At 46.6% G+C, this 14,858-nt stretch overlaps 2 protein-coding genes across 3 annotated transcripts; both read right to left on the bottom strand.

The window, feature by feature from the left end:
- Positions 1 to 289: 289 nt before the first annotated feature.
- Positions 290 to 3,719, bottom strand: si:ch211-256a21.4 (uncharacterized). Of its 2 annotated transcripts, XM_048972778.1 has the most exons (4): positions 3,029 to 3,719; positions 2,693 to 2,887; positions 1,523 to 1,708; positions 290 to 1,372 (listed from the first exon to the last, which is right to left on the bottom strand). In XM_048972778.1, the coding sequence occupies exons 1-4, from the start codon at positions 3,039 to 3,041 to the stop codon at positions 1,059 to 1,061; spliced, it is 708 nt and encodes a 235-aa protein (XP_048828735.1). In that variant the 5' UTR covers positions 3,042 to 3,719; the 3' UTR covers positions 290 to 1,058. The 2 variants fall into 2 exon arrangements, with proteins under 2 accessions (XP_048828735.1, XP_048828734.1); XM_048972777.1 differs by having other exon boundaries at positions 2,693 to 3,719.
- Position 3,720: 1 nt separating this feature from the next.
- On the bottom strand, positions 3,721 to 13,211 carry accs (1-aminocyclopropane-1-carboxylate synthase homolog (Arabidopsis)(non-functional)). Its single transcript, XM_048972779.1, has 15 exons — positions 12,033 to 13,211; positions 10,505 to 11,111; positions 10,321 to 10,381; positions 8,824 to 8,894; positions 8,103 to 8,172; positions 7,904 to 7,970; positions 7,654 to 7,751; positions 7,192 to 7,269; positions 6,989 to 7,089; positions 6,401 to 6,490; positions 6,263 to 6,308; positions 6,022 to 6,163; positions 5,721 to 5,863; positions 5,437 to 5,590; positions 3,721 to 4,853 (listed from the first exon to the last, which is right to left on the bottom strand). Exons 1-15 carry the CDS (start codon positions 12,691 to 12,693, stop codon positions 4,432 to 4,434), a joined length of 2,811 nt encoding a protein of 936 aa, XP_048828736.1. The 5' UTR covers positions 12,694 to 13,211; the 3' UTR covers positions 3,721 to 4,431.
- Between the last annotated feature and the right edge of the window lie 1,647 nt (positions 13,212 to 14,858).

Below are 14,858 nucleotides of genomic sequence, written 5' to 3'. Positions count from 1 at the left end.
TATGTAATAGTTTTGTTACCTTGTAAATACTCTGTAAGGTTTGCAAACTACCCCAACACTTTTGATTTTAGGTTTAAAAAGGAATAATATAGATAGCCGTAAGATTTCTTGCGTGACAGTCCGGATGCGAGTGTCACACCAGAGTTGGCAACCCAATATTTGTGAACATTAGGTTTGACCCACGGTTACCCCTGACGTCTGACCAAATCATAATACACTGCACATTCAAGATGTGGTATATTTTATGATTGCAGTGTGTGTGTGTGTGTCTCCTCCTTAACAGTAATGATTGTAGAAACTGTAATTTAGCTTTATTTGCTCAGACATATAACACTGACACCTTGAATGGACAGTTCACTGTTGGTGTCACTTGTAGTGTACAGTGGAGTGTAAACATACAGACAGAAAGTTCATGAAAAGTGGAAGTAATTAATGACTGTGACATTCATCAGAAAAAAATTCCCCAGAAAATACCCAGCAAATCCAACACAATTTCATTTCCCATTTCATAGGTCTACATCGGTTTTCACAGACCTGCAATCCAATAGCACCACATTAAGGGTTTTTAGTCTTGTGCCTGAATAAGAACAGTTCCAGAACTCAGAGTACAAATTCTGTCAGTCTCTAACTTTAAAGTTCAACATTGTCAAAAATAAGTCCTATAAAGATCAAGACAATTTTACTGAAATTCAGGATAGGTTTCTTACTTTAGAGTATAGACATGCCCAGAGGCAGAGTGACAGGCCAGACAGGGCAGGAAGAGGCCGGGGTCCCCGAGTTGGGAGCGGGCCCCCGAGGGTGGGCGATTACATAGTACATCGCTGGGGGAGGGGGTGTTTTGCCTAGGGCCACCAAAGTCCCTAGAATCTCCTAAGAACATGCCTCCTGCAACTTGAATCTCTGCCCATATGGTGGCAAAGCCAGTTTAATTCTCACAGAGACTCTTGGCCATTTATCATTCCTGACCCCCCCGCTTCAGATCAGACCCTGATGTTTTAGCACCAGTACAGATATTTGGATTCCATGCTTTTTTCAGTCACACATCCCTGAGGGGGCACTCAGGGGAATGGCATGTACCTCGTCTGCCCCCTGAGAAAGTCCTCCCCTTCTTGGTTACTGCTGTCATTTAAGGAGTGTTCGCTGTAGCTCGTAGGGACCGTGATCCACCACGTTTCTGCCGAGTTCTTCAGCTCCGCCAAAGGATCTGGAACTATGCACTGCTCCGCTACGAACACCACTGGCAGCACAACCAAGAGCAGGATCAACCCCATTGCTCCCAGCCAATAGGAGGAACCCAACTGGCTAGGGTTGGCGCTGATGTCTCCCCATTTCTGGTAGGTGAAGAACGACCAGCACAGCAGGAAGAAAAACCCTAAAACGTGCAAGAAGGAGAAACTGTGTCAGATGAGTCACCAGCATATTTAAGACAATGCTACACAATATTGGTGTCTCCATATAGACTTCCTGTTGCATGATAGGCCGAATGGCATACACACAAAACCACAATGGCCACTGGGTTTACCTGTGCATGCCAACGTGATGAGCAGCAGCGTGGTGGGGTAGAGCATCTGTCCCACCATTAGCAGGGACCGGGTGTTGGAATAGGAGCGTACTGTCTGCGACGTCCAGCAGAAGGCGAAGGTGAGGCACAGCACCCCCGAACTCAGACCCATCAGGAAAGACAGGATAGCGAAGACATACTCCACCTCTGTGATGCCGACACAAAAATGGGAGAAAGGCCACACCAGTTAATGGAAGAGTACGTCTCCATTTCAAGCTGCTTGCTCAGATCCTTGCATACTTGAGGGAGGCCAGGCGTTCGCTTAGACCTGTTTAAACCCTGCCCAGAAGTTTTGAAACAAACCCAAAACAGAGCACAGCTGGCACAAACGAGCCCTTTCATTCCTGCTCTGCCATCTCATTACTACTCTAAACAACAAAGTGATGAGTAATATTGCAGAACGTGTACAGAAATGAGTCCAGAAGGTGCTGGCTGAAAACTGAACCAAAGTGCTATTCCTGCGCTCCTCGGATAACTCAGATAATCATAAAATGACACGATTTAGAAATTCCCCATAATAACCCTGTCAGCCACAGAGCCACAACAAGTCAACGCCTGCACGTGCAGGTTGTGACTGAATTCCTGCAAATTTACAGGCATGTACGCCCCCAGCACAATGCTGCTTCGAAGTATTTTTGAAGCCTGGAACGCAGCAAGGCGATTTTCAGTGAGAGTCAGTAAGAGTGGGTGACAGACTGTTGCACCAGTGTACGCCACACCGTCAGATATGGCCGGTCCCAGTTGGCACCGTTTTGGCCGAATGATCATGTTGAATTGGTGCTGAAACAAGTTGGTGACACCGAGTTCTCTGACTGGGCTGTACGTCAGCCGTCACCTCGTTGTACCGGTATGTTCTATCACACATTTTCACGATGTGATGAGGGGGACCATCAGCTTGGTGTGTATCCAGCCAAAGACCATCACCGTTAAAAAACATAATTTCAGCAAACTATACCCAGGTGAGGGATATGCTTTTCTACAAAGGAACCAGATTAAAATTTGTTGGTGTTCTGCCACCCATCACTAAACTCACATGCTTTTCCCCCCAAGAATACCTGAGAGCTACTATACCTCACAATGAGGCTACAACCTGTTAAAACACCTAAATATGTTAACTGACCAGCAACTCACCACCAGTGGGGGTGACTCCAACATCATCAGTGTCCCTCTTTGTGTCATTGACCTTCTCCCACAATCCCCGGTCGCCAAACCAACGGGGCATCCACACGGCATACATCACACAGCCACAACCTGCCAGGCCAATGGCAGACTGGGCCAGGCGGAACCGGCTGGCCGGGTTGCGCAGCTCGGAGGACAGCATCCTCACTGAGAGGGCAGGAAAGGGAGAGGGCATGTTTAGGCGAAAAATACAACAACGGGGCAACAAAACTAGTGCTAAATACAATGACCATTAAAATTCAGGCAAAAGAATAAAGTACTGAGAGTCAAATGAGAATCCATTCTTACCTGATGTCTTCATACAAGCTTAATAATCCTAAATATCTTCTTCAGGAATGTACTGGACTGAAGCAAATCTATAGGTAAGATCTAGATAAACGGACAATGTCAATAGCGACACTCTCCTGCCTAGGCGACCCACTCCGCGGCAAAACACTGAGCGAGCGGGGAGAACAGAGCACGCCTTTATCTGCCCGCCCCCCCAGCGCAGAGGGAGGAGGCTGCAAGACAGCGGTCCTTCCACAAGCCCCTGAATAACGGAAAATCCCCCCCCCAGCAAAGTCCCCCAAAAGACCCCATGACGTGTAAGACTAGTGAAAGTGAAACCAAGCCCTCGCAGAAGCTTCCTCCCTCATTTTACTTACAAAATCAAAAGTCTCTGTAACAGAGGTGCTTTAAACCCAGTCCAATGCAAAACAAGTATATGTATGCTTGCATTATCATATAACACATACTATATATACCTATATATACATTAAATATAAGCACAATACACTGTGTATTACATTGAAAGATTGCTGGTTCGAATCCTCAACCACCAAGGCACCACTGAGGTACCCTGAGCAAGGTCCCGCCCCCAAGCACTGCTCCCCGGGCGCTGAATTAGCTGCCCCCTGCTATGTCACATATGGGTTAAATGCAGAGGGCACATTTCGTTGTTGTGCACTGTGTGCTGTCAACAATGATCATTGATCACCTAATTCTATACATATTATTTATATATATCTTTTCAAAAGCAGAGTATAACTTTTACATTGCAGTACATGACACCTTCACTTTTAAAAAAAGTTTTTTTTTCACACCCCACTAAATATTACACCACGCAAACGGTCTCAAAGTTCACTATGAGGCCTGTGAAATGACATGCTGTGGTCCAGCACTGACATATGCAGTCTTAGGTATCCAGGGATAGTAGGATTTATACAGTGCCAGGCCCGTCACAAAGTGATTCACCGCAACAACGGAGAGGCCAGTGCACGCCCTCAGCCCACCCATGTTAAAAGGTCCCTCCCCCTCTCAACGTACAGGAAAGACCCACACAAGCTTTGAAGTCAGAGAGACTGTAGGCTCATTACATAAACCGCAGGCATGGTTTCTGTTATCGGAGTTTCCTTCTGTAATGGCAAACTCCCTCTCACCCCCCACGTGCCCAGAAAATTCACACACAAAACACATATATAGTAAATAACTGAAACTTTTGAGTTTGAATTTTTTTTTTCCCATTACCAGCAAAATAAGGCATTTCTTTTGGCAGGACAACAACAGTTAAGTAGAATTAAGAGTAGTGTTTTTGAAATACATTTTGTACGCCTTAACGGAAATTTTCCAGAGGAACCTGTAAAAATGGAACCAGAAGTAAACAAATTTCAGAGTTTGATTTACCAAATCATAAGAGGGATAAAACACATTTTTCACTTCCTTGCTCTGTCCAGCAGATCTTTAAAAACATCTAACACCTCTGGATCTTCTTCTGACGACCATTCCGGAGTGTTTTTCTCTAGCCAATCAGATGAGCGTATCTGCTGTCGCAGGGTGTCAATCAGCGAATCCAGCTTCCCCGGTGGCGGGCCGGCCTGCACGTCCATCAGTACAAAGTTCTCAACAGCCAACGACAACCCATCCTCCTGACCCGTTCCCTCATTCTCACTGGGTTGCTCCTTTCCTGCTGGGGCTACTGACACTGCACCCTTTGCATTGTGCTCAGCACTCTCACTTCCTCCGTCCTGCAATTCGTCCTCTGCGGAGATTTCTCCATCTGTCACATCTTGCTCTTCAACAGATCGTCTGTTTGACTGCTCCAGTTCCCTCAGAGCTCCGCTAATCCTCTCCATCCCTTAGGATAGGGATGGAATGTGGAGGTTAGCAGAAAAAAACAATTCAAGAAAAAAAAGAAATATATTGAATCAAAACCAGGTACTTTCTATATAATAACAGCGCCAGTAAACAGACTGTTCAAGTTTCATTCTCTTTATATAATGGTTGCAATGTTCTTATACTGGTTAAAAATGCCCCCCCCTCATTCTAGCATACAGAAGCAAAAAGAGTCTCACAAAAGTGCAGCTGGAATGGAAAAGGGTGACAGGAAAAATGTGTATATCTGTACATTTATGTAATGGACAAAATGACGCTTCCTGAACCATTTTCTGTATTTTTATGACCCCACCAGATGGTGCTCTCTGTTGAAAAAAAAGAACAAAGTATGCCCCAAAGGAACCCAAGAGCACCATCTAGTGGGGACAAAAAATACAGCAAATGGTTCATGACACATCATTTCTTCATGACTAGTACATCATAATGTAGTCAGTATCACAGAGATAATAAACATTAATAATAATAAGACGAACTGAAAGGGTAATTATTATTAATAGACTTATGTACTATTAGTCAAACAGAAAGGCGGGGAGGGATATACTGACCCATACGCAGGCTGGGCTCCGGAATGGAGAAGACGAGACGAAACCAGCCCGGAGTGCTGCACTGGTAGGACTGCCCACAGCTGACCACCACCTTGTGCCTCAGGAAGCATCTCCACAGCGCCAGCTCCGCTTGGAAGGTCTGCTCCCTTAGGTACTGGAGGGCAAAGGCGAGTCATATCTATGGCTGGGTCTCAACCTCCCTTTGTAGTCTCCTGCGATTCCCCTGTCCCAGGATCGTCCCCCTGTTTCTGCCCTCAGGACCCAGGCTCGGAGCCACCTCTTACCTTTCTCATGTCGACCCAGACGAAGAAGCCAGCGGTCCTGTGAAGGTAGGGCAGCCTCAGGTTCTGCAGCTCCCCGGTCATGCAGCGGTGAGCTGCCTGCAGCCTGGCTCGGTTCTCCGGCAGGAATTCTTGGCTGATCCATTCTGAGGGAGGAAACCGGTTAGAGATAGACCCGGGTAGATTTGTTACAGCACAAAAATAAACACCTTTTAACTAATAAAAAAATATCAGATAGCTAAAAAGCTCAGTGATCCATCTGCACTGCACCCAGCATCCCTGGCAGGGCTTCTGCCTGTCATACCCCTGTCCCGGAGCAGTTGGGCCACCTGGTGCTGAGAGGGTCCAGGGACGCCATGGAAGGAGGCCACTTGGTCCAGAGCTTCGATCATGTCCCGGTTCTCAGAGTACAGCACACCTACCCGGATCCCAGCCGCGGCAAAGTCCTAGTAGGCGCAGGGCCGATGGATAAGCATGATGCAATGGGACACAGAGAAAATGATAAACTAACACCAACAAAGCCCCCCACCCCCCAGGGCACTCACCTTGCTGATGCCCCACAGCATGTGGGTTCGCTGAGCATCTGGCAACCTGCCAACACACCCACCCCGTTACTGGCGCACTGTGCATGGAGCCAAACGCTCAAACAACAGTCCCCATAAAGGCAGTGGAGGCGAGCTTACCTGCTGAGGCCGAGGACACTGGGGAACGTGGCTAACTCGTCAAACACGGACAGCATGTACACCTCATCCACAATGGCATGCAGCTCATGCCTGTCAAAGAAGAATAAAACTAAGTCAGCATTTACGAGTCCTTCCCGTCATTCCAGTTACTCTTTTCTCCTCAACCGGGCTGTTGTTTAACTGGAACATAAAGTGTAAACACTTTCGGCTTACGAGTCTACAATTTTATACCAGCGTGGGATGGATTTACAGCTGATTTCTCTTATAAACAATAGTCGTAATCTCACAATCACAGGCAACGGTAACCCTGAAGCAATGCTGATTTTTTTTTTTTACACACCCATTGAGGAAACACATTTTTACATTCTGTGGAGATATAACATGGCGGGAGGATAATATTGTACATCATTACTTCTCCCCAGGTCTTTTTTCAGTATCCAGTGAAAACACCACAGGTTTGTCTGCTAGTTCTGTGAAATTCATGGTAGGACCTGCCAACTTTTTTGATAGGAGTATTATATCCTGTCACTTTTAGGGAGTCAAATACGACTTTCAGAATTCATCCGCAAATTAAGATATGCAGCTCACTTCTTGGCGAACTCTAGGAGGTCTGTCATTTCTTGTGCAGAGTAGATCTCTCCAAGGGGATTGTGGGGGTTCATCAGTATTACGGCTCGAACATTAACACCCTGGTTAAGACAACAGAGTTAGCGTATGGAAGAACAACCAGACTGGTCCTTCTAAGAAGGAACTTATGGATAAATGTGTGGCGAAGTCTGTCTGTGAGGTACCTCACTCAGGGCCTTGCCTAGAGTTTCCTCCAGTTTCTCTACCGACAGCTGAAAGGGGCGATGATCAGAGCCACCAGGCTAAAGCCCCATGAAACATCCGGGAGACATGCAACAAACCACACAACTGGTCAACGAACAAGAAAAACAATAAAGAACTGCTATGCAGAAGGGGATCCAAGTGTAGGACCAGATACTACAAGCATGACCCTATGAACACAGACACCAGTGGCGAGGCTATACATCCTCACTCCCATAACTAATGATGGACAAAATGATGCTTCATGAACCATTTGCTGTATTTTTGATCCCACTAGATGGTGCTCTTGGGTTGCTTTTGGGGCATGCTTTGTATTCTTTTTCCAACAGAGAGCACCATCTAGTGGGTTCAAGAAATACAGCGAATAGTTCATGTAGCGCCATTTTGTCCATCACTATCCATTAAAAAAATCTAAAGCAGGGTACCTCACAGTCCAGGTGTGCATGAACCAGTTTCACACCGCTGTACAACTTAACATCTTCGGTTATCATGCCATAGAAGGGTGTGGCGATGAGGATCGCGTCTGGAACCCATAGAACACTGTTCTAAATATATGCCCCCAGAAACCAATAATAAAAATGCATTCAGCGGACTCTTATCAAGGAGCATGCTTGGTGACCTAATAAATTATGGTCGAGGACTTTTTGATTTTAGGGTATGTAAAGCTCTTCTTACCGTTAGGGTCACAGATTACCGCAGCAATAGCAGAGAACAGTGACCCACAGCCATTCATCACCACCACCTGAACACCAGAGGACCTCTTAAAAGCAACTCATGGCCATACAGTTTAAATACTGATAGCCAGTCTATCGACAAAGTTCTAGCATTGTGCAGCTATGCACGCGCACACACACACAAAGACACACGCACTCACGTTGTCTGCTTTCAGGGGGCGCGGGGACTTGCAATAGTGAGTCAGAAACTGGGCCACTTCATCTCTGAGGCTACGTGGGGCGACAAGACATTGCGTATTCAATACGAGACCTTCCGCCAGGGTGTGTGGGACTGCCATGTAGACATCTGAGAGTCGTTATGGAAATGTCGTACAGAATTGTGCATACGCAGCACTTTGTAGCAGTGCTACCCACCACCCAGCAAGCTTCACACAAGGTCAATGCTGTGCTGCGTATGATGTCCCAGACACAAACGCGACAGATCCTGTCGAATGCCGCTATTGGGGGGGAAATGAACCGTCCGTCATGCTGTCTGAGAATTAGCTACGAGGCAAAAGCACAGATAGCTCCCTTGCATTTAGTTTCCTATTCATGGTTAGACCAAAACAGTCAGAGGGAGCGTAACATTATGCAGCACTGACAATCTAACTGCAAATTAAACTCCCTACTGCTCATGAAGTCATGGAAAAAAAAAAACTTTATCTTCCCTAGTAATGAAATAATAAGTCCAAGTTGCCTATTTCTGTCCTTGACAATAAGAATGCAATACTATATTTTGGAATGGATGCGTGGAAAACCCAAAAGGTTTCTTATGTAAAGTATAAACTAGAACCAACGCACATGCCAGTGTGGGCATGGGGGGGGGGGGGGGGGGGGGGCGGGGGGGGGGGGGGGGGGGGGGGGGGGGGGGGGAATCCTTACAAATGATGGCCTTTCCAGTCCGGATACTGCAGAAGAGCAGGGTCCACATGTAGCATGTCTGCCTGCGTCAGCTGGGAGAGGCAGCGGAGAAAACAATCACACCGGCTGAGTGGGGGAGGGGGGGCAAAGATCCAGTTCACAGAAAAACAAGTGCATCCAGACACATCTTCGTTTTTTAATAACAGTATTTCCCAATCCGGTCAGCAGACAGTCCATGTTTTTGCTCCCTCCCAGCTCCCTGCCAGGCGGTTCATGTTTTCGCTCCCTCCCAGCTCCCTGCCAGGCGGTTCATGTTTTTGCTCCCTCCCAGCTCCCTGCCAGGCAGTTCACATGCCGGGAGCTGGGAGAGAACACAAACATGGACTGTCTGCGGGGACTGGATTGGGAAACCCTGGTTTAAAACAAAGAACAACTGATGGACAACAGCCTCTCTGTCTGCGTTGTTGAATGGGAACAATCCACTGCTAGAATGCTGCTCCTTTGAGGAATGTTTGCACTGATAATTATCTCAATCAAAATATTTAGAGAGGCAGCCTATGGGAATTTGGAAATTGAACAACGCATTGCAATGATCATAATAATGATGTATGATGACTTATTTAGAGTCCAGGAAAGGACAGGCTAAAGCAGTGGTTCTAATCCTCTTCCTGGTGCCCCCCCCCCCAGAATGTTTTCATTCCAACCCTTCATTCAAAACCTTAATCAGACTCAGATGGTCCTTAATAGACTAATGATGAATGTGGCAGGCTGAAAGCAGTGTGGGTTAGAATGAAAACATTCTGGTGGGAAAGGGGGGGGTGCAGGAACCAGATTAAGCACTCCCTAATGTAAACCCCAGGAATGAAATCCAAAAGGACTGACAGTGTGGATGTTGGCAAGACTGAAAAACTATACGTGTTAAAAAAAAAATCACTCTGCAGATACTGTGTGTGGAGTTTAAACCAGGGTTTAGGATTTAGAAACCCTGAGTGAAGGTCAGGTTCGACGACCTTTGTCCCCAAATTTATGCCTTACTGGGAGACAGATCACAAATACCAAAATGATCAAAAAACTAAAATTCTCAGTGATAATGAGTGGAGTGATTGCAGGCTGCAGGGTTAATTTGGATCACTAAAGCACCTCATGGGAAGGACAGTGCAATTCTTACAGTAAACCATTCGCAAAATATCTCACGAATGTAAAATCACTGAGATTAATGGTTGTTCAAGGATGGAATATCCCTGTAGGAAGGATTTTGGGCATAAATCAGAACTGCCGAATCACCTGGTTAAATTTAATCCACTTTCATTTATTTTCTTTCGAGTTACTTACATCTAAATATATTGCTTGTTTTTATATGTACCACTCTTTACCTATCTGATTATTATGCTGGTATGTCGGACATTGAAAACAAATGCTGCTTTGTATGTCTGTCAATCGCTGGTCCTTTCTTTACAAGCTATAAAAAAAAAAACCTTTAATGCAAACAAGCACTCAGGCAAGCCACCTTCTCCATACCCGTTTGGAGAGCAGATCGAAACACAGCTTGTTCTCACTGGTGCCCATATTGATGATGCCCTGGAAGAACAACACAAGACCTCACCAAGGATGCCGTCTGAAAATGCCTCCCCAGGACACCTCCACGCAAGCATGCAAACGGGGACCGGAAGCAAGAAGCCAGGAACGCGTCTATAACCTACGTCAGGGTTGCTGTCGGGGGTCGTGCTTGTCAGCATGGTACAGGGCGTAGCCTTCCTGGATGACGCTCTTTTGCTGCCGGAAGCTACTGCCGCGCCGCGAGAGGTAGATGCTATGCTGGGCTCTTTCTGGGTCCATGGTAGGCAGTTCTGCATCCCAGGTAGGTTGGTTGGTGGGGTGGAATGGATCAGGGGGTCCAGCAGACCCCGGCCGAGTGGCGGTGAGAGCGCTGGCAAAAATTGCGAAGAGGCGGAGCTCGTGCTGGCGGTCCAGCCGCTCCCGCCGCTGTTCCAGTCGCTCCCGCCGCTCCTCCGCCTTCGCCTCACGCTCCAGCCGCGCCTCCTCCAGGGCCAGAAGCCGCTCCTCCGCCTCCCGCTGCCATCTCAAGAACCGCGCCAATGACAAATCCAGGGCGTCCCTCCGCTGGCTGCAGCCACCGGCTCCCCCACGGCCCAGCCTCCTTCGTTTGCGATGGCGAGGTGCTCCTCGGCCCTGTGGCCGCTCCCTATCAAAAGCTTCCCTGTCAGGCTCTTCATCCACCCCCGTTCGAGGATAGGAGGCCATCGACCATCCCGTGCCCGAGGAGCCGCCCATGTTCTGGTCACTGAAACCTGGGGACAGAAGGTGCGAATAGGAGTCCGCTGTCTGCCGCTCATTACACACGGCTCACCCAGTACCCACAATGAAACAGTAATACAGGCCTGCGCTGACTGTAGACTGAATACTGACATTTGCCGTTAAATATTTAAACCAGCCTTTCTATACTTCTTTACTTCTCAAACATATCGTTTTAATATCTCCAAAAGATATTACTGCAGAAGAATCACAATAAATCAAATCAATTCAATACTTGAGTATAACAACATCGTGGACGATATCAGTTTGCCTTAATGGAAATGTTCCATTAAGTTTCCAATCGTCTTGACATTTTATGCACGTCATTTTCACTTAGGAAATTGTTGTTATCACCATAAAATATATACATTTTAAACCAGTCTGTGGCATACTTACTTTCAACCAAAGCTTTCATGTTTGTGTACGGGTTTGCAGACAAGCTGACTCTCCCAGTCCAAAGTCTCTAGTTATCTTACAACCCCTATTTGAATGGTCATTTTTTTGCACTCTCAGCGGATACTGCTATTTAAATAACCCATTTCAGGAGATGCATACCAACCTATCCTGAAATAAGTTTTAGTGTATTATAGTGTCCAAGTTTTAGCGTATTACAATCGAAAGTGAATCAATCCATAAAATATTCAGTCTGAATGGACCGCGGGCCCCGAATAACTTCGACCGTCTAAATCGGTAGATTATTCTCTACAACAGTGTAATATGGTACCAAATCTATGCATTATATTCATCCATTCATTATTAATTCCGATATTGCTGCGCTTTAGATGCCAGTAAGGACTGCAATAATGAAAGTAAAAATCACGCTGCCAATGACAGCCCATTAATTGCTTAATGGACTCCTTGCTTGCGATGTAACAGATATATAGGATGGGAAACGCGGATAACACGCAACATTTTACCTGAGGGGGAGAGCCCGTCTCCCCGCCCCATGTCCGCGGACTCTTCCCGTTCCAGTCCTAGGGATTTGCGCTCAGCATCGGCTTCCTCCGCTGAGCCGATCTGGTACAGCAGCTCTGGAGGAGGCGGATCAGAGTTCAGCAAACAGTCATCGGAGTCCGCGTCCTCGCATTTAATCTCCAGAGGATCACCTTGCTTCTGCGGCTGCCCGAATAAGAAGGAGCCCGGGGGCTGCGATCCGAAAGCCGATGCTGGGAGACCGTGCAGGTGGAAGCCGTCTGAGGCAGCGGCTCCTTGGAGAACCTGGTGGGCTATGACCGTACCCCCTAAGGAGGAGTAAGAGATGGAGGGTCGGTTGGTGAGAACCCGGTCCATGACCTCGTAGAACTTCCAGGGCCGCCCCCCGCGCATGGTTTTCTGGTGCTCCTTGATGCGCCGGTACTCCAGCTTCATCTTCTTGATCTTCTCCCGGCACTGATCCCCCGTGCGAAGGATGCCCTTCTCCCGCAACACTTCGGCGATCCGGTTAAACACGTGCTGGTTCCGGAGGCAGCTCTCCAGCTCGATTTGGACCGACTCGTCCGCCCACAGCTGCAGCAGCTCTACCACCTCTGGATCGGACCAATTGCTGCCCCTTTCGTACTTTTTGCCACGAAAATCCATACCTGAAAAGTGCGTTTAAATGCACTTCTGACATAAATGAAATGCCAACTACCTGAAATTAGTTTATTCACCTGTATTAAAGCGCGTCACGCATCTTAAATACTAATGGTTGTGCATGATTATCTTCAAGTTATTTTCCACATATCATGCTTTGTAATCACGACTTCCACCCCACAGACCTGGGAAAAAAACTCAATCTGCCTAGTTTGCTACAAAACGGAATGATAGTGTGGCTCAGAAGCCGAGCCAAATGCAAGCACAAAAGTGACGCTGAACAGCGGCGTAAATGTCTTACTGCGGCTCTGCTCCCCATCCGACACGCGACACGTCCAAACCGGGACTAGAACGGTTCAAATCGGCTGTTCTTTCGGGGAAGCTCTACGCCCGCACGCGTTAAATAACGCATTTTATTATTTAGTGTTGGGGCATAAAATGGGCGAAGAACTGGCAAAATACTACATCCGGGTTTACGGCACATGCGTGCTGTCCTTATTCCGGGATAACTTTGGCCCGTGTCAGGCGCCGGCAAAGCGAGCTGAAGCGGCTCATCGCTGCGAGCAAGTTAGAGAAGCGAGCGAACGGCCGAGACGGAGGCGGCTCAGCAGCGCCCCCTCGCGGAAAGACAGCGCCGTGGCGATAACGATTCTCGCGTATTTAAAATGAGAATCAAAGCCGAACAACTGTAGCTGGAATTTAATCTTTCATTCTAATGTTTTCCTTTGCTCGATACAGTTGGCTGGTTATGATGGTAAAAAAAGTTTCACAAACTGTCTTAACTGCCTGCAAGAACGCAATAAAAGTTACATATTACATTGTTAATTTCGTCTTCTGAAATATATAATATTGTATTTTTTTCCCTCCCTCCCATCATACACATATTCCTGCGTTTGCGTTTTGGCTCCATTTGTTTAAGGGAACACGGATATATTACCAGTGATCAAATACTACGCCAGATTTAATATCTCCACCAGTTCTTGCGTATGGGTATTACTAAGTGCAGGGAAAATGTCTTTGACAGTGGCGCCGCCTGGCCCTTGTTGGACCACAAACAATATTCCCGTGGTCCAGAAAAGTTCTCACCATTGTGAGCTTATAATGATCACTGACAGCAGCAGAACCAAATTTAACACAAGGGTCAGGAATTTCCAGGTTCACGGTTATTCCCAGACGTGCTTCCATGCACAGTCTAACTCAGGCTGAAGTCCAGGGACGTCCACTAACAAAGGGTCTCGATTAATGCTGCATAATTAAATTTGCTGTCAACAACTTTGGTGGTTAAGTTTGCCGGGCTATTTGAGTATTGAAAATTATTTGGATGCAGTAGCTTCATAATCAATTGCCAGACTTGGCTTCAGTGCCAAGGTACAATTACTCAATCATTCTATCTGAGCTAGATTCAAACACATCAGGTTCAAAGATCAGAGAAGGCAGGAAAAACAATTTTCTGAACTGAAATAAGCAAAGAGCTGCTTCGGCATGCGCTTGTATATTGGCTGTAATGATGATATTTAAAACAGGTTTAAAAGTTTACTTCAGTGTTGCATGCTTCAAGGTAGCCACAGTCTTTGTTGTGACATCAATCAACTGACAGCAATGTAGCCTTTTGGGTGACAGAGTTCCGATATTTTGAAATATACTGAGAACATGTGTCTGCTCTAAAATTTCACAAGGTAATGTTCTTTCCCTTAAAAGGAAATGCGCTTCTCGCTACTATCTGACTTGAGTTTTGTTAGTGCTAGAAAAGGGGCTGTTCTGAAGATTTATTTGCTTTTACTTCATGATGAAAGTATCTAAAATAAGGACTGCATTTCAGCTTGTGTAATAACCATGGCCACATAGCATTATTTTATCATTTATCATTGGAGAACATCATCTGTGTGGCTGCGACCATTCCAGGTAGACAGTCTATCAGGAGACAAAAAATAAACAGTTATGGCTGGACCCCATGTCTGCTAACAAATGTGCAAAAACACCAATCTGTGAGTAATTCACAGAAACAATGCAGAACAAGGCTGCAGGGTACAGCCAAACAATGCAGGTGCATGTCAGATGACTTCCTGGGCCTTGTTAAGAGCTATTCTACTCTTGCTTATTTACCACCAATTTACTCCCGTAGCTCACAAACCTGACAGAAAATATCTCCAGTATCAAGATATTCTGGCAGG

The sequence above is a fragment of the Brienomyrus brachyistius genome, chromosome 13 (assembly GCF_023856365.1).
Source record: "Brienomyrus brachyistius isolate T26 chromosome 13, BBRACH_0.4, whole genome shotgun sequence".
NCBI classification, from domain to species: domain Eukaryota; kingdom Metazoa; phylum Chordata; class Actinopteri; order Osteoglossiformes; family Mormyridae; genus Brienomyrus; species Brienomyrus brachyistius.
The sequence above is the reverse complement of the archived record's forward strand: the minus strand, read 5'-3'. Positions and strand labels throughout refer to the sequence as shown.

Coding starts and splice junctions, on each gene's coding strand:
- accs (XM_048972779.1), bottom strand. CDS start 12,693: ATGGATTTTCGTGGCAAAAAGTACGAAAGGGGCAGCAATTGGTCCGAT. Junction 11,112..12,032: donor AGACGGGCTCTCCCCCTCAG/GTAAAATGTTGC, acceptor TTCTGTCCCCAG/GTTTCAGTGACCAGAACATG. Junction 7,971..8,102: donor GCCCCCTGAAAGCAGACAAC/GTGAGTGCGTGT, acceptor TCTGGTGTTCAG/GTGGTGGTGATGAATGGCTG.
- si:ch211-256a21.4 (XM_048972777.1), bottom strand. CDS start 2,915: ATGCCCTCTCCCTTTCCTGCCCTCTCAGTGAGGATGCTGTCCTCCGAG. Junction 1,709..2,692: donor TGGAGTCACCCCCACTGGTG/GTGAGTTGCTGG, acceptor TCGGCATCACAG/AGGTGGAGTATGTCTTCGCT. Junction 1,373..1,522: donor CATCACGTTGGCATGCACAG/GTAAACCCAGTG, acceptor TGCACGTTTTAG/GGTTTTTCTTCCTGCTGTGC.